The sequence below is a fragment of the Acipenser ruthenus genome, chromosome 11, assembly GCF_902713425.1.
Source record: "Acipenser ruthenus chromosome 11, fAciRut3.2 maternal haplotype, whole genome shotgun sequence".
NCBI classification, from domain to species: domain Eukaryota; kingdom Metazoa; phylum Chordata; class Actinopteri; order Acipenseriformes; family Acipenseridae; genus Acipenser; species Acipenser ruthenus.
This window is the reverse complement of record NC_081199.1, coordinates 4,018,081-4,036,595: the sequence shown is the minus strand read 5'-3', so window position 1 is coordinate 4,036,595 and position 18,515 is coordinate 4,018,081. Positions and strand designations below refer to the sequence as shown.

Below are 18,515 nucleotides of genomic sequence, written 5' to 3'. Positions count from 1 at the left end.
CTGTGCATTATATGCAGAGTCACTTACAATAGGACATTGATTTAACATCTCATCCGCAGGATGGAGCACAAGGAGGTTAAGTGACTTGCTCAGGGTCACACAGTGAGTCAGTCAGTGGCAGAGGTGGGATTTGAACCGGGGACCGTCTGGTTACAAGCCCTGGACTTTAACCATTGTCCAGAGTAGAGAGGTATGGTAAAGCATAGTAGTAAACATGGCACACTGTGGTAAATGCATAGTATAGCTAGCAGAAAAGCATGATAAAACAGCAAAAATACCATACAGTGGCAAACTTTTATAAGGAGGTGCTATCTTAGACAATCAGACGCCTTGGATTGTGTCCTAGATGGATCTTGCAATCTGAGCAAGGCTAGGCAAAGATTCAGTCTTCGACCTTGTGAAAACTTGTAATGTTACAAAAGCAGTACAAAGCAATTGAGAAGGTTCATGTCAGGTGTACAGACCTTGATAAACCTTTCCCTTGTGTTTTAAATGGTTATAGGCTCAGTTTTGGGTCATGCACAATTGTTTCCCCTGGCTCAAGGAACTGTGCAGTTGCAAAATATGAGCAAAAGAGGTTCAGCTTTGTCAGAACAGAAGGGAGATATTACAGCTGTTTTCAGCTTCCTTCTGTGTAGAATGAGAATGATTGTAGCTGCTAAGACAAAACGCAGGTTTATATTGCTTGTACTGTAATATCCGGGAGCTATTTATACATTTTTTAATTTTGCTGTATTTTGCACATAATAATTGCTAAGAGATTAACAGGACATACATTAGTTATTAAAATGCTCCATCTGGTAGGCTTTGTGTCCTGTCCAAAAGCTGATAAGAAAGATATTGCTTATTATGTGGAGCTGAGCAGCAGTATGCAGCGTGCTTGCTAGTGCGCTGTCCTTGAATACATGGAGCAGGTGTTGGTGCCTAATTTAAACAGAAAGACCCATTCATAATGTTTGACTGGAGAAATGACTGCAGTTTTGAGTAAAATGTATGAAGCTGGTTCTATGACAGTCTTAGTATATCCGGTGGTAAGTCTGGGTTCAGTAGACTTCAGAGTAATGCAGAAGGTAGGTTTGAGAAGCTCAATGGTTAAAACGCTGGGCTGCCGTGTAAAGGCAGTGGGTTTGATTCATTGTGTGAAAAGTTGTTTGAAGAATGCATTCTCATGCCAGCAGTCATTGCAAAATACATGAGGGCAAAAAAGAAAAAAGAGTCAGGGTTGAAGCTGACAAATAATTGTTTTGTGCGTCTTGTGATAAATACTTAATTATTGACTATGAGGTGGTCAGTGCACACGCTGTTATCCAAGCGTTGCATGCTAGTTTTTATTAAGGAATGACCTTGAGAACATGCCACCTTTTTTTGTTATTGTGCACATGCATAATGGATGCTAGAGCTGCTCTCATCCTCCCCATGTTGAAATCTGTGTTGATGTGGCCATTGCTGAGAGCCTAGCCATCTCATCAGTAAAGAGGCAACAGTCAAAATAATTCTAGTGATTTTAAATACGAAAAGCGTTGAATTGTAAGGCGTTTAAATAACATTTGGGATTGCAGGAGATTACTTTGCAGATTGGAGAGTCTTGCAATGGGAACTCAATTATAGAGTGTTGTATAATTAGAGCCTACGACACGCCTCCATTTCAGACTGCTCATTACACAGTAAACTGCATGCAGCAGTAAGAGGTGAATTACTTCTTCAAGCTCGGTCATGGCTCTGGTAATAACGTCTTTTAATAATACCTTGTTCAGTTTGTAGCTTGCATTCGCTCGCCTGCTGATGCAGCGATCTGCTTTGTCCCATAGCCTTTGTGATGGCATGTAAATACAGTAGAAGGGCTTTCTGATGGCTGATTCCTTGTTAAAGGGGCAGATTAAAAACACCCAGATTGCTCTCTGACAGCGCACGGGGGAGTCACTGACGACGTGATTACTAAATCATTTAAGAAGCCCCAGGAAGCGAGGGTTCAGCTTGATTCTGTTGGGAGACACAATTAGTGAAAATGTCAAGCACAGCTGCCTGCCCTTTTGCTGCAGGCACCGTTAAAAACATGCCCTCCACCTTTTCTTCCCTTATTAAAGTAGCATACCAGTGTGCAAAGTGTACTAAATGAGGATACTAACGCAAACAGAAATTGACAGGAGGTGCCTTTTTTACATGAAAAAACAGTACTCTGAACTTCATGGGCTGTTTCTGTCAACCAGGTTCACAATAGAGATGCCAGATTCCTCTGATGCTAACTGAATTAGTTCTTTTAATAACGTGGGATATATTTTAATGATCTAAACATATCTTAACACCGCCATTAAACATGCTCTTTCACTGAGCTCTTTTCACTGTAGGTTTTTTGTATTTAGTGCGGCTGCACTGGCATTCTCTTTCTTCGGGAAGGATTTGCATTATAGTACACATTTTAACAACCCCTTATTAAAAAAGAAAGTACAGTTTTTAAACCTGGATGCAAACCAGCTGCACCCTCCAGGCAACGCCTCATTGGCCGATGCTATTTTTAGCGCCCAATCAGAACCCCCCACCTGCTCGCCGGCCTATTCTGTACATAATCCTTGCGGTTTGATGTCATTCACTTCAGACGACAGCTGCTCTTACAGAGCACAGCAATTGCAGGCACTTATTATAGTTGATGTGTCTGCCTTTTGTTGGGGGGGGGGGGGGTGGTGGTGATGAATGCTTATTTGGAAAAATTGCTGGTTGTCATTAGCTCTGTGATAAATTGAATTGAGGACTCAATCTTTGGTCTGTTGGAGTGAGCAGCAATAGCAGCCTTGATAACTGGGCACTCAGAAATGTCCGGGGTGCCTTTTGGCTATTGGCCCATCTGTTACAACAGCTCCTGTTTTTCTCTGATGTATTTGGTCTGGTTTTGACTGGTGGTGATAGCTTGAAAGCACTGTGTAAGCTCCACACGACCTGTTCATTAAGCCTTCATCATTGGGCAGAGAAGTGCTTTTTCTGTCTCTGAATCTGTACCAGCAAAGATCATTAAAGGCGCGTCTTTCTGTGGACTTGCACAGAATATTGATAGGGCAGCATCGCACTCGACCATTTTCAAGCATCTGTTCATTAAATGCATCACCCATATGAAAAAAAAAAATCCTGTTGATAAATATGTACAGAAAACCACCTCGTCTTTCAGTTAGACTGCGGTTTTAACTGTGTGTTTTTTCCAGGTTTTCAAATGCATTTCAAATGTAAGCGGATCTTAGAGGGCTAAATCTAAGGTCTAGCGCAGTGGGAAGTTGTAGCTAGCATTCCCACCTACAAAAAACCTGCTTCAACACAACCAGGACTCTGATTGAACTGTGGGCTTGTATCACACCAGTCTTTGTCAGCTGTAGAGAATATATAAGAGGACTGCTGTGGACTAACAAATGTCTGTTTGTATAGCTTTGCCCTATTTACACAGGACAGTAGACTACATGGTTTTTCAATAACAAATCATTTGTTTATAGCCGTACCGAATGGTGAATTGTATAAATGGAGCAGGGTGAATTTACCAATAAGCCAAACCTCAACCAGCTCTCTCTTGTACCTATCTCAGGGTCTTCTTCTTGGGTGCCATCAGGTGGGGTTTCCATGGCAACAGCAGCAGTCTCTCTCTCTCTCTCTCTCTCTCTCTCTCTCTCTCTCTCTCTCTGGGTGTGGGTGTAATTAAGTACACTAGACAGAACAGGCACAGCATCACCCTGTCTTAGAATAAAGATAGCGTTCCTGCACAGGTGTTCTAAGGCATACTTCATTCAAGATAATAAGGAAACCAATTGTTAAATGATAGCGTGCAATTAAGTGGGCAGTTGTGTAACAGCATCCAGCATCGTTCTGTAAGAATCAGTTGTACCATTTTCTGTTTGACCTTGACATTTCTTTTCCTCATCTCTTATTTGCTGTGGATAAAGGGGCAGTTTGACCGCTGCACGTTACAATGAGTGACAAGCATTACTTTGTCATTGTGTTATTGTTTTACTTTGTCAGGAGCAATCACACTAAAAAACTAAATGAAGCCCTGCTGGATGAGGTGCATTGCTCCTCGCACTGTGAATGTGGAACTGTGGATTTTTATCTTGTGATAGAAAGATAGTATAGATGATTAATCTGACTGGTGACAGCAGAGAAATGTCAAGTAAATGAGTCATTCTGAAAGTCTGGGGCAGCTCATTCTGTACATATCAATCAGAACTGGATTCCTTTTTTACATTGTAACTGCTTGTTGTGTATTCCCCATACGAGGAACCTCCAGTTCACATTGATGTACCTGTGCAGTTGGGCTTCAGTGTACCTGCTATTGCAGTTTTTTGTAGAGTAATTATGTAACTTCAATGGTGTTTGTGCCAGTAGAAGGGTTTTATTATTAATGTTGCCTTTTTTGCTCCATTGTAATAACAAAAACACAGTACTGGTACAGACTGAAATTTAAAGGGATTTGTCCTTTTAGGTTAGTAAACCAGAAGATGCATTTGACATAGCCACAGTATGTGCACAGTCATACTTCACAGTTGCGTATGTCTCATAAAGAACGTCTACATTCAGAATGATTATTTTCGATAACTACACAGATATGCAGCAGAGATGCATTTGTGCCATGCATCAAGTCTGTTTTGCACTGCATTGTAGCACCAAAAAAGACCTTGTCCCATTCCTTGCTTCTCCTGAGCGATGCAGTCGATCATCATGGAAATGTTATACTATCGGAGCTTCTGCATCCCATTGCCTGAACTGATGCACATTTAAGGCTTGTTTCACAGACCCTGATGAGAACTCATCTTGAACTCCCTGTTAGCTTATTAAGCAATCTCTGCCCAAAGATCTTTTCAGATGAAGTCATTTAGAAAAGGGATTTGCATTCCTAATTCAGGGATGGAAAGAACACTCCTATTGCATAGCAGTTTCACTCATTCCAGGTTTTACTATGAGGCTGATCAGCCACAGTGTATCGGTAACAAGCTCGGGTGAATCTTATTAAACTCGTAGTGAAACCAAGAATGGATCAAACTGCTCTGCACAACTGTGTGCGCTAGGAACTAAAGGGTTAACGCCCTAGGCTGCAGGTAAACTGCTGGATCACTCTGCTGTTACATTAACAATATTGTAAGGGTGGTATTGATTGTGAAGGAGGGAAGGAGCATGGTATGGGTTTCATTTACCAGGAAAGGGAACTTCACAGTTAACTTTCTCTGTACAGAAAAGAGTGAATCGTAGACTAATGTGTTCTTCTGTGTCATGAACCATCATCTGATAGCGCGACTGTGTTGCTTGGGAAATGAGTCGTTTGCAACACCTTGCAAAAAGTGGCAAATAATTCAAAGTAGCTATTGACGAAAGACAATATAACTATATTTTATTGTGTTGTGCAGAGGACATTATTTTAATTGGTGATCACTTCCACACTTCTTCACGTGAGCAGCATCAGTCCAGCCCCTCTCCTGTGATGTCAGTGGTTCCCCTCAGATGAAGTGAGTGTCTGTGGGTGTGTGTTTGGTGCCCTCTCAGCTGCGGTGGAAGCGTGTGTGCTGCACGGACTGAAGCGACGGGCTGCCGGGTTCCTCCGCAGCAACAAGATCGCAGCGCTGTTCATGAAGGTGGGGAAGAGCTTCCCTCTGGCTGACGAACTCTGCAGGAAGGCACAGGAGCTGGAGCAGATCATCGAGAGCAAGTAAATACGTTTATCTTCCACCGCCACTGATACAATTGCATGAGTTACGATTGCATGGACCATGAGATTATTCAATGAGTTAAAACACATCTCCACATGTGTGGTCCCAGGGCCTGAATGAGGTTGTAATACATATTAGTAGGGATTGTTACAGCTTGCTTGTTAGGTGCTGTACTGGTAGAGCTTCTAAATCCTGCATTGTTTAAAACCAGATGTAACCAGTGAGATGGGGGGCCTGCTGGACTTGCTCTTTTCTTTTACTTTGTTTTTCAATCCTGTTGCTGCAGGAGGAACCAGATCCCCTTGAATCCTGATAGTACTCGGAAGCTGCAGAAACTGCCCTGCGTGCCTCCTCAGGTCATCAAACATCTATGGATCCGCACAGCCCTCATCGAAAAAGTTCTGGACAAGATCGTCCACTACCTAGTGGAGAACAGCAGGTAGGTGTGTTTCGGTGTATGGGGTGGTGGGGTGGGGTGGGGGGGGGATTAGTGAGGCACACTGGTGTCCTCAACGCTGTGTCTGATCTCTTTTGGGGGGGGGACGGGGACAGGCAAGTCATTTTAAAAACAAGTGACTTTTTATTGTGCGCCATTCTTTTTTCCCCAGTAAGTTCTATGAGAAGGAGGCTGTGCTGATGGACCCAGTGGACGGACCAATACTTGCATCCTTGTTGGGTAACATTGAACAGTTCTATTAGATGTATATCCTGCCACATAGAGGCAGTTCTGCCCAGTGGGGGGGCCAAGTGGGGGGCTGAACGATCGAGAGTCAGAGAGTGCGATCTAGTAGTTTGAGCTTTAGGACTTGAAGGCAGGAGCCTTGTGGTTGTAGCTGGACTGTGAAGCAATGTAGTCTAGTAGTTAAAGCTGGGGCACTGGTGGACTGTGTGATCTAGTCCTTACCTAGACCCGAAAGGCTGAGAGACAGTGTTGATTTAGATGAATAAAGCCAAGAGATTCAAGTTTTAATCCAAGCGGTTGTTTTAGTGTGATCTTGGCTTTAAACTAAAGAGTTCTTGATCATTCCCAAACTAGGTTAAACCAGCCCCTCATGCCCCATCTCCTTGCTGTGGGTGTATCAATGATGCCTTTGCATTTGCTCCCTCAGTGGGCCCCTGTGCCCTGGAGTACACCAAGATGAAGACAGCGGATCACTTCTGGACGGACCCCTCTGCAGACGAGCTGGTCCAGAGACACCGCATTCACAGCGGTCACTGCCGGCAGGACTCTCCCACCAAGCGCCCTGCTCTCTGTGTGAGTGCGCACTGCAGCTTCAAACCCTGGCACAATCTCTGCGGTTCCTTAAACACGACATTATGTAAACCTCTGTGGTCTAGTCCCTTACTTGAGGAGAGTCCTTGTTCTGACGCTGTGTACTGCAGTGCATCCAGATCATGTGTGGACCTTCTTGATGTTCCTTATTATACAGGGGATTGAATCCCTCGTTAGTGCCGTTTTACTCACTCCTATTGGTAGTCATAATGTTACCTAAGATGTCACTTCCTCTTTCCAGAAATAGATTTTGAATAAAGGGTCTTATCTTCCACTGTGCTGGAAGGATACGGCATGACTTATTTAATTTAGTAATGATGCTGTAATCACACTTCCTGTAATTTATCTTTTACTGTTTAACTCCAAATATTGACTTCAGATGGAGAGATTGAACGGAACTGAGTAAATATTGTGTTCCTTTTGTTAAGATCCAGAAGAGGCACTCCAGTGGTAGTATGGATGACCGTCTCTCCCCCTCAGCCCGTGACTATGTGGAGTCCCTGCACCAGAACTCCAGGGCCACGCTGCTCTTTGGCAAGAACAACGTCCTGGTCCAGCCGGTACGCACACTGGGATCCACGCGGTTTACCACAGCGCTCATCTCTGCACTGAAGAGCCACACTACTGAGATCTTCACACTACAGGATTCAGAGCCACACTATTGAGATCTTTATACTACAGGATTCAGAGCCACACTATTGAGATATTTATACTACTACAATATCATATATTATTCCTATTAAGATGTTCTGTTTTAAATCGGGCAGCCACAATCGATCCACTGTTTGTAATAGAGTAAGCACTGGAGTCTCTGCACTTGTGTAAATCAGACACCAGTCGTATGGTTGATCACATCCACGATGTATTTTGTAATTTCATTACCAGAGAGACGATATGGAAGCCATCCCGGGGTACCTGTCTCTCCACCAGACCGCAGACATCATGACCCTGAAGTGGACACCCAACCAGCTGATGAACAGCTCTGTGGGAGATTTAGACTATGAGAAGAGGTGAGCATTTAACTACAAGACATGTCCGAGTGTGTACGGCTGCACTGGTACAGGCAGCCTCAGTCTAAGTGCTGGGAAGATTTCCATTTCCCATATGCCATTAAGACAATGGGAACTGTGTTTATTTTGTAATGTAAGCAGAGCGGGTTGTGCATTTTAACTCCAGCTTCATCAGTCTGGGGTAGACTGGCTCTTCCCTTCTCTTTTCAAACAAATGCATTGACTTGTTTAGAAATGTCCCTTTGCACGGCTGGCCAGTGGAGATGTCTTACCTGTAGCTTTCTGTAGCTGGCACTGCCATTACATTATTTATGTATTCAAACTTTTTTCAAATTAGGAAATAGAATGCATTTAATATATAATGACAATCCCTGTGTTTTGAGTTCTTGCAGATAGTTAGTTAACAATAATGAAGCTTTTGAATCTGTATGTATATTTATATCTCCTTCAGTGTTTACTGGGACTATGCCATGACCATCCGTCTGGAAGAGATTGTGTATTTGCACTGTCACCAGCTGGGTATGTACCTTATGCCCCCATGTGCATTTGCATCAAAGATAATCATGGGTTTCAACTGAACTGAATTGAAGATGACTGTATACTGAAGTATCACAACTGCTGGTGCATCATTGTACTGTAGAAACAGAGGGGAGCTTTACACTTCACACTGTTTATGTGATGTTTTATCAGTAACAGAGTCATTGCAAAGCACTCTGCAGAGCTAGTCCATGATAGTGCAAACTGTACTCCCTGCAGGAGGCAAACACGGTAACCACTGTGCACTCAGTAACGCTCACACGGTTTAGATTGTTAAATGCCAGATGTCGTCCCAGATAGATTCAAACCTGATCCCAGAGCTGAAAGCGGCCAGTATTCTTAGAAGACTCCGCAGAGTCACAAAAGAAAATCTGGACGTGGAGCAATTTCATATAAAAAGTCATCACTGCTAATGTGTTTTTTGATTCCTGTTTGATATTGCTGGCATGCAGCAGTATAGGAGAGATGCCAGGTCTTCTCTCACAAAGACAATTAGAACAGTATTTCTCTCTGCAGATCCACATCTAATTACCCTATTCACTGTAGCGCCCGCTTCCTTGACATTTGCAAGTAACAAAAGAGAGCCCCATCTGCTGTGATTGGATTTTCTTGTATAAATGTCTATCCGGGTCGCTGGGGGATTGGAACACAAATTTACTGGTCGCAAGATTTTATCTTTTTTACAATGAATGTTATTGTCCTGTCAAGTGGAATTAAATATTTTTCTGTAATATATACATGTTGCAATATTTACATAAGTTATATAAGGTGGCATGCATGCAATTATTGGTTACATATTAATAATGTTTATTTGTAGTTAATGTTAGGTCTGACATGTACAGTATTACATGTCTGGAGCCTCACTATGCACAGCTTACAAGTGCCTGGCTAACTGCTTATCCCAGCCTGGTTAATGATGTATCACGTCCTGGTTAACTATTGATATATATAGGAAGCCTGGCAACAGAGTATAATCTATTGAAATACAAGTTTGAAAACCATTTTCTGTTACCAAACACAAAAAAAAGAAATACTTTTAGCGAATTGTTGTATTGCAATATCGCACTGTTAAACTTTCATTGTATTTAATAAGCTAACATTCTGCCCAACGGCCATACTATCATGTGGTTTAGCAATAGCTTTTAAACGCTGGGCTGCTGTGTTTTTTTCAGTGGACAGCGGTGGGACAGTGGTGCTGGTGAGTCAGGATGGGATCCAGCGCCCCCCCCTGCGATTCCCGAAGGGGGGGCACCTCCTGCAGTTCCTGTCCTGCCTGGAGAACGGGCTCCTTCCTCGCGGACAGCTTGACCCTCCGCTCTGGTCTCAGCGGGGAAAGGTAGAGGCTATGAGTTTTACTATGTGTGAGCTTGTTTAGCCGCAGTGTATAGGTAACAAGCTCAGGTGTGTCTCATTAAACTTGGTAAAGCCAGGAATGGATCAAACCGCTATGCAATAGGAGTCTTATTTCCATCCCTGGAATTGAGAGTCTTTGCACATATTTGCTCAGCGCTAAATGAGATCCCACCACGAGTTAAAATATTCCTTCCTCGTGTTCTGGAGTTTAAAAAAGTCAGACATTGTCCCAGGGGCTACCCCGTCCGTTTTCGTCTTTTCTGTAAGTAATATTTGTAACCGAAGGAGTCTTTTAGCCCAGCAGTAATGATGTAAGACTGAGAGGGAGCACCGAGCTGCTGCTGGAATTGGAGTTGAAAGACGAATGCTGTCCGACACGTTATATAATGAGCTAGCCTGAAGCGATCTGTGCTGTACTGTATGTATGCTGTACTACACTCCATGCAGGGCTTTCAGCAGTCACTGATAAATAACTGTTCTGTACAGCATCTTCACCAAGGAAACCCTGATTTTTACTTTTTTAAATAACTCATGTGCTTAAAGGCTCAGTAAATTAACACAACCCCAGATTCAACTCTTCACTGCTTTCCTTTTGTGCCGACCCTTCGTATTCCAACACTGCTGTGTGGTGTTTCATGAAAAGCGGCAGCCCCCAAATGGATTGACTTGTGCTCCCTGTGAAAGGCTCTGCTGTGTGTTTCTCCGCAGGGGAAGGTTTTCCCAAAGCTGCGAAACAGAAGTCCACAAGGATCCCCGGAGTCTGTGTCCGACAAGGAGGAAGAGGAAGCCACGGACTACGTGTTCAGGATCCTCTTCCCAGGCAGCCAGTCCGAGTTCGGTAGGCTCAGTTATATGTCCCTTCTCAACATCTTTGCCTAGCAACTATTCAGTGCTGGTGGTTCATGCATTTCTTAGTGCTGGGACAAATACTAAATATTGAATCAAACACTGCTTAAAATGTATTCAGTGGGAAAAATGTTCATACAGTATTCGTCCATATAGCAGAATTTATAAATGATTTGTATCAAAAAGATATTCTACTGTACAGGACTGTTTCTCTCCTATGATTGGGAAGCAGGTTTATTTTACTCCTGAGAGATTGGAATGTGGTGTACTGTCATTTACTGTCATTTGTCCAAATTATAGATCAAACAATATTCAGATGTTAGTTTACATTTTGAAAGGGCATTCAAACGTGAAAATCGATGCTGGTCCCAGCACTGGTTCTTATACTGTAACCTCAGAGTGTGTTTTTAATAGTTCTGGATTAATTCATTGACTACAAAAAGATTAAAGCAACCATCTACAACACAATGCTCTCTGACAATAACAAGCCACACAGGGGCTAGATTGTACACTGGCAATACCACTGGAATGGTAAAAATCCCTCTGCTTGTCCCATTGTGAATTGCAGAAACACAACGAGCCCAAGTCAGTTTAATGGAGAGCATTGTAACCCTAGTACTGTTACCTCCACACTGGTCAGATCAATGCACGTCACGTTTGCAGGGCTTTGTTTAGGCACTCTGGTTGTACATCATGTCGTGGAGATGTCTTCGTATTGATATTGTTTAAGCTTTTGTTCTGCAGCCCTGGTTTTATTGTTTGCTTTTCTCATTCTCCGTATCCTGTTTTATGGTGCGTGACGAGTTTGTAATTTGATTTTGAGCTCTGGTCACCCAGTGCTGTGCATTTTGAATCTGTAATGTATTCAACATGCTCTGTGTTGTGTCTGTTCTCATGATGTTTTGTTTTTTAGTTTTCCGTCTAATGCTTCTTACCATTTTCCTGCCTCCAGTTACCATTACCCATCGCCCTCATCATCATCATCATCACCCTCGTCCCCCTCCCTCCTCCCTCTCCCTCTCCCACTCCCTCTCCCTGAACCTCCGGAGACGCCCCCCTAGGCGTGTTCCTGCCGGTCGGATCCTGGTCATCCCCAAACGCTCCTCCAGTTTCTCTGGCAGGAGCAGCCAGCCTCCTGCACCCGACCCCAGCAGGACTCAGCATGGCTGTAATGTTGTTTTTTTTCTCATGTTTAGCTGCTGCCCAGCGCTTTCTCTGACTGCTTCAGCGACCAATCGCAGGGTGTGTTCTCTAGCCATCTCAACCAATCACAGGCTTCCTCATATCAGCTGCATATTTGTCTCCACCAATCACCTCTCTCTCCGTCTCTCTCGTTTCCAGCAGCAGTCCAACCTGCTCAAGGGACGCCCTCAGGGTGTTTTTGATTCTGTGTGTAGGTGATTAAAACATTGAAAATGTAGACTGGGATTTACTGTAAACCAGTGGTCCTTTCATACTGTTTGTTAATCCAGGTTTGACTGCACGCCCTCCAATACAATTCAGACAAATCTCACAACCTTTAATCTGCTTATTAGCCTAAATCATGCTGACAAACTTTTTCTTTTCTTATTATTAACTTGTCGTGATCGATTTTTAACACGAGAAAGATTTTCACACAGTTTTATTGGGCTTAATTCTAATTTTTTCGGTTTGCTTTTTTGCCATCTGCATTCAATTTGATGAATGTCGATTTGAAGTAATATGGTGTTTTTCTGATTTGTGTTTTAGTATCGCAGGACCTCATGGAGCAGGGTGCGGCCCTGTGGCACCCCACTGCCAGGAAGTCCTCCTGCTCTTCCTGTTCCCAAAATGGCTCCTCAGACGCAGTGCCTCCAAACGGTTGCAACCATGAAAGGTAGGGACTGGAGCACTGTAGCATCCTGTCTGTCTTAGTCTATCCACCATGAAAAGCATGCATGTAAAAGTGGAGAAGTCCAAATAAATAGATTAAATAGATTCAAACACACCAGGCTGTTCTTAGAGGTAAGTAGCGGGGTTCCGATAAATATAGCGTTCTACGTTATATGTCCCCTCATTGTTAACATCCTGACAACTTTTTACACTTATAACTTTAAAGCTCCTTTCAAAATGGCCGCTCTAGTGCACTGGGGTTTGAGATCTGCAGGAAGAGCGATTTTAAAAAACGTAACGTAAAGTGCTCTGGCTTTTCTGTTCCGATTGTGATTTACTGTTTTACCTGTTTGACAACGTGGGCAATAATCCTTACACTATCAGTGCACTAGAGTGGATATTTTGAAACAGACTTTAAAGTTCTAAGTGTAAAAAGTTGTCAGGATGTTAACAATGACAATAAGAATGACAGGTACGTTATTGTAGCAACTGTAGCGACACATGGGGACGGGTAAAGCTGTAGGTTTCAGAACCCCGCTACTTACTTTTTAAACCGGCTGAACTGTATTAGAGGTAGTGAGAGGTCCAATACTGCATTTGCTGAAAATATGAAAAGTTATTTGTTTGTCTCCCATTTCCAGGGCCCCGCTGAAGATGCTGTGTGACAACATGAAGTATCAGATCATTTCCAGGGCTTTCTACGGCTGTACGTCTCGCATTTGACATGTTTTAATAGAAGAGAGGTGGGGGTAAAGTGCTTGGTCTAGACAATGGTCTAGGTGGGGTTTTAAAAACTTGTCAAGAAGAACAGCATTAACAAGCGTTTAATGCATCTGTACCTGTTTTTTTATGTATTCATATTGCTGTTTTCTAGGGCTTGCGTATTGCCGTCACATGTCCACTGTGCGCACGCACCTGTCAGCGCTGGTGAACCACACCATTGTGGACCGGGACGTCCCACACGAGGCCGGCGGGGGGCTGACGGCAAAGATGTGGCAGAAATACCTCCAGGACTGTAAGGTGGGAGCCTTTCAAATCCCCCCCGTCATCCGGCACTGGCAGACTAGCCAGCACAAGATAACTGCCTGCTAAGCGGATCCACTGTCTGTTTATACTTGTGGAACTTTTCAGAATGTCAAAGAGTATCTGTATTGTGCTTTGTACTTGTGTGTGTGTGTGTGTGTGTGTGTGTGCTGTCTGTGTTCCCCTCCGCTGTTTGACGCCCTACACTATCCCCTGACAGGTTTATGAGGAGCAGGAGCTGCTGCGGCTGGTTTACTTCGGAGGGGTGGAACCCACAATCCGCAGGGAGGTGTGGCCCTTCCTGCTGGGGCACTACCAGTTCGGGATGTCGGAGAATGACCGGAAAGAGGTCTGTGCTGGTTTGTATTTACATTGAGTGTCAACGTTTCACTAAGTGTCAACTGAAATAAAAAATAAAAAAGAATGAAACTGAAATCGTGTGGCAACTGAAATCAAGATCTGGGCTTTTATTTATTATTTTAAGAAAATGAGATCCACAAAAAAGGCGTGATGCTTAAAGAAGCAGTTCCTACTTGGGAAAATATCCAGAACAAACCAGCAGTTAAAAATGAACGGGTTTGGCTATCGATCTATCCAGTAACTGTGCCCCTCTCGGCTCCCCTCGGCAGGTGGATGACCAGATGCGTGCCTGCTATGAGCAGACGATGAGCGAGTGGCTGGGCTGCGAGGCGATCGTTCGCCAGCGGGAGAAGGAGCAGCACGCCGCCGCCCTCGCAAAGTGCTCCTCGGGAGCCAGTCTGGACAGCACGATGCAGAAGATGATGCACCGTGACTCCACCGTCAGCAACGAGGTGAGAAACGCAGGACTGCAGCCTTGTCTGTACAATACCGGTGCAGGGATGGGAATAAGACTCCCATTGCATAGCAGTGTGAGCCATTCCTCTGTTCCTGGTTTTAATAAGACACACCTGAGCTTGTTACGTATACACTGGAATGGGTGAAACTGCTGTGCAGTAGGAGTCTTATTTCCATCCCTGACGCTCTATTTATTGTCATGTGGAAAGTCTTTGTTCACATCAGTATAGATACCTTTATGCAAGGGGACTGATAGGACCGATAAGTCCTACAAACATGAGGCCATATTCATTAGCCTGTACTCATTTTGTTAAGCAGCCACTAGCTTTTACTCTACCTGACAACCCTCTGGGGAACGGGATCTTTAATCAGCTACAATCTCACTTTTTCTTTCTATCTATCTTCCTTCTCTTCTGCATGACTCTCCTCCTCTGGTGTCCGGTGCCAGTCTTCCCAGAGCAGCAGCTCGGACAGACAGAGCCATGCGCGGCTGCAGAGCGACTCCAGCAGCAGCACGCAGGTAAACCAGCCTCCACTCTGCTTAGTGATGGTGGCTCCATGCTGAGCCAGTCAGAAGGGGAACTGCATGTGCGTGTGCTGTTGCTGGGAGAAGAGAGCAACTCCTAATTATGTTCTGTTTTGTTTCCTCGATCTCCCATCTTGTCGGTGCTTGTTTCTGAAGGCACCATGTTGTTGGGGGCATTTCTTTGCAAATGTTCTTGAGGGTATTATAATCTAACCTTATTGGTTATATTGAACACGATGCATAAAGGGCAACACCTTTTAATTTTCAGATTTTAATAAATCTGTGGCTCTTTCTGTTTTCTTATGGTACTGGTAGCTGTAATGTTGCATTTAGGGTCTTGGAAATGGATTTACTTTTACGTCTCATTTATTTGTTTGCTGGTAAATCAGGGTCATCTTTTGGCTGACACAGAACCCAGCTCCATTTTAAAGCTCTTTCTCTGTTTCAACTTCCCTACGTCCTTTTGATGTGTGCAGAGTTCCTGAAAAATCCAATTACCCCCTTCTTCTACAGAGGCTGCTGTCTGCTTGTTTATTTATGTCCCTTCATGTGCACTCGCTAAAAAAAACTGCCAGCAGATATGATGGCCTGCCATCTCAACCAAAATAAAACATAAATAACCTAATTTATAACAATAGTCTTGATTGCTAAAGTCTGGCTATTAGATTATCTTCATTTAAATTGTTGAGTCACTAGGCGCTGCCTGCCTTGTAATGCCAAAGGAATGAGAATCCAATTTAGCTTTTTCAAACTCGGCATCCAAGAACCCACACAGCTTCTCATCACTGATTCAGACTCACTCATGTATCTACAGTCTATTACTCTTGAACTCAGCCCTCTTCTCCCACTGCCCTCTGATCACCAGAGCTGACTGCTTCCCTTTACAGGTGTTCGAGTCTGCAGAGGAGGTGGAGCAGATGGAGACGGAGGTGAGGGCCGAGGAGAGCGTCAAGGCAGCCAAACGTCCCAACGGAGCCGTCCCCAACGAAACCTGCTCCCCCGATTCCGGACACCCTTCCTCCCGGAACTTCTCCATCACCTCCGGATTCTCCGACCGCAGCTTCAGCATCGAGGACAGCGGTGCCGGCACCGAGTCCGCAGCTAAAACATCTGGACAGCAGCCTCCGCAAGCACTGACCAAACCACAGCAGCAAGAGGGAGCCAACCCCAGCAAGAAGACTCCAGTTCAGGGCACAGAAGATGCCGATCGGGGTCAGGTGACTGAAGAGACCGTCCCTCCTGTCTCCAAAGGGGCTGCTGAAGAGACCCGGCCGGCTGAGAAAAGTCTGACCACCAACGCGAGCTCGGAGGACCTGCTGTCCGCCACTGGGTTGCCCTCAGAGGAGGGGCCTCCCCCAGGGGAGGTGGCCAGGCTGCCTGTGCTGGAGATGCAGGTGGACGAGGAGGCTGAGAAGCAGAGCCTGGTGGGCAGCGAGGACAACCTTTCTGAGGAGCCTGAAATGGAGAGCCTGTTCCCCCAGTTTGTCTCGCTGGCTGTGGGAGCGGAGGGTAAAACCGAAGCCACGTCCCCCGTCTCCTCCATCGGGGTCACCTACTCTGTGAGAGCCTTGGCTTTCCTTCCTCACCTTTCTTTCATTTTTATTTTTGCTCGTTTCTTTATTTTTCATGAAACTTTCAAGCTTAAGAGACTTAAGTGGTCTGGAAAGCTAGTGTGCATATATATCTTTTTATACATATTTTATCTGATGCAAAAGGTATCACCCAGAAATTGTTCATAATGCACGATCTACAATCGTCCTTAAAAAAATTACATTTTATCTTTATTTTCTCGCATTTTATTGTAGCAAGAGCTGCTGGACATGTACACGATCAACCTGCACCGTATCGAGAAAGACGTGCAGAGGTGCGACCGAAACTACTGGTACTTCACTCCTGCCAATCTGGAGAAACTGCGCAACATCATGTGCAGGTAACAGTTCCAGCAAGCAGCCCTTCTTTCTATAGCGTAGCATCGGGTAACCGTCTGATATACATGCATCCCAGCTCCAAACACACACCTGTGCTGGTTACAAACACAATGGAGATGATCAAATGATCATCACTGTTTGCATTATTAATACAGGGCCCTTTGCGTATCAAGGTTCTGAAAATCACACATGTAACATGTGCCTCTGTAAAATATGCAAAGGGTGGGTCCTATTATTCAGCAAGATTTAGGTCACTATTTAGATCAGTGGGAAAGACCCCAATCTATTTGAATGATTCTATGGACGTTGCATTCTAATTCTAACCCATTCATTCTGTGTTGATGTTTTGGGGTTTGTTTTGGTAGCTACATCTGGCAGCACCTGGAGATTGGGTATGTGCAAGGCATGTGCGACCTGTTAGCTCCCCTGCTGGTCATTCTAGATGACGGTGAGTGCCCTGTGTGGTATGAGTATGAGTAATCTGTTATTAATAATACACTACCCCCGGCCCCCCGGCAGCCCCCTCAGAGTGTCTCTGCTTGGTGTTTTAGAGGCAATGGCCTTCAGCTGCTTCACGGAGCTCATGAAGAGGATGAACCACAACTTCCCTCACGGAGGAGCCATGGATACACACTTCGCCAACATGCGCTCCCTCATCCAGGTGAGGAGGAGGCCTGGATTCTGCGCTTGCCCTTTTTAACACATTAAGTGCCATTGCCCTCGTTTGAGCACAGGCTACTGTAAAAATACATTGGAGCGTTTTTAACTGGCATCTGCTTGTTATTTAAATTCTCTTTAGCTCTTTAAATTCTCTTTAACCCGATAACTTACTCTGATTGTATTAAAAGTTAAATAACATAAATACATCTTAGTGTGCTGATGTTTGACCAGATTGATAGAAATATAGCAGTAAAGTAGTAAAAAGCCAGACTGAGTTGTGGTGCCGTGCTCACGGCTCGCCTGCCTGTTTCTTAGATCCTGGACTCGGAACTCTTTGAGCTGATGCACCAGAATGGGGATTACACACATTTCTATTTCTGCTACCGCTGGTTCCTTCTGGACTTCAAACGAGGTAATGCCAGGGCTGTCTGCTTAAGTGTCATCCTCCAGTTCACCGACATGTATCAATTAGGACATCGATTGCCCTTAAATCGACGGGTGCTTGCCTAGTATAAGCCTTGATAGCAAATGTTGAATTCCAGCTGAGGCTAATAACACAGTGAATTCATGTTCCGTGCCCCATGCACTGCTGAGCAGTTACTGGCATGGGGATCATGCTGTGTCAACAGAACACACATTTGCTCAAATATAGCAACAATATGTGTTAGCGTGCCCATGAATGGAGTGCGTTGGTTAGTAGTGAAGGGCTGGATGATGAAGGAGAGCAGTTGATCACCGGGACTCCGCTGTGCTTGTGTTTTGTGCAGAGCTGGTGTACGATGATGTGTTCTCGGTGTGGGAGACTATCTGGGCTGCGAAGCACACATCATCGACCCACTTTGTGCTCTTCATCGCTCTGGCAATGGTGGAAATGTACAGAGACATCATCCTGGAAAACAACATGGACTTCACCGACATCATCAAGTTCTTCAACGGTGAGACAAACGCTTTGCTGAATAGGATAATAGACACTGAGGGTTCTAATAAAGTTTAGATCAAGTGAGATCAGGTAAGGAGATA

General features: G+C 44.4%; 1 protein-coding gene across 2 annotated transcripts in view; it reads left to right on the top strand.

Moving 5' to 3' along the window:
- LOC131739378 (small G protein signaling modulator 1-like) overlaps positions 1-18,515 on the top strand; it is a 36,221-nt gene that overhangs the window by 14,785 nt on the left and 2,921 nt on the right. The window contains exons 4-25 of one of the 2 annotated variants that reach the window (XM_059032937.1): positions 5,509-5,671; positions 5,959-6,111; positions 6,281-6,348; positions 6,782-6,927; positions 7,374-7,505; positions 7,831-7,955; positions 8,407-8,474; positions 9,665-9,828; positions 10,554-10,683; positions 11,644-11,859; positions 12,420-12,546; positions 13,184-13,248; positions 13,417-13,562; positions 13,786-13,914; positions 14,195-14,377; positions 14,830-14,901; positions 15,795-16,466; positions 16,713-16,837; positions 17,201-17,283; positions 17,387-17,496; positions 17,811-17,907; positions 18,263-18,430. In XM_059032937.1, the coding sequence (XP_058888920.1) occupies positions 5,509-5,671; positions 5,959-6,111; positions 6,281-6,348; positions 6,782-6,927; positions 7,374-7,505; positions 7,831-7,955; positions 8,407-8,474; positions 9,665-9,828; positions 10,554-10,683; positions 11,644-11,859; positions 12,420-12,546; positions 13,184-13,248; positions 13,417-13,562; positions 13,786-13,914; positions 14,195-14,377; positions 14,830-14,901; positions 15,795-16,466; positions 16,713-16,837; positions 17,201-17,283; positions 17,387-17,496; positions 17,811-17,907; positions 18,263-18,430 (3,342 nt within the window). The remainder of the gene's footprint in view (positions 1-5,508; positions 5,672-5,958; positions 6,112-6,280; positions 6,349-6,781; positions 6,928-7,373; positions 7,506-7,830; positions 7,956-8,406; positions 8,475-9,664; positions 9,829-10,553; positions 10,684-11,643; positions 11,860-12,419; positions 12,547-13,183; positions 13,249-13,416; positions 13,563-13,785; positions 13,915-14,194; positions 14,378-14,829; positions 14,902-15,794; positions 16,467-16,712; positions 16,838-17,200; positions 17,284-17,386; positions 17,497-17,810; positions 17,908-18,262; positions 18,431-18,515) is intronic. The other variant, XM_059032938.1, reaches the window with a different exon arrangement.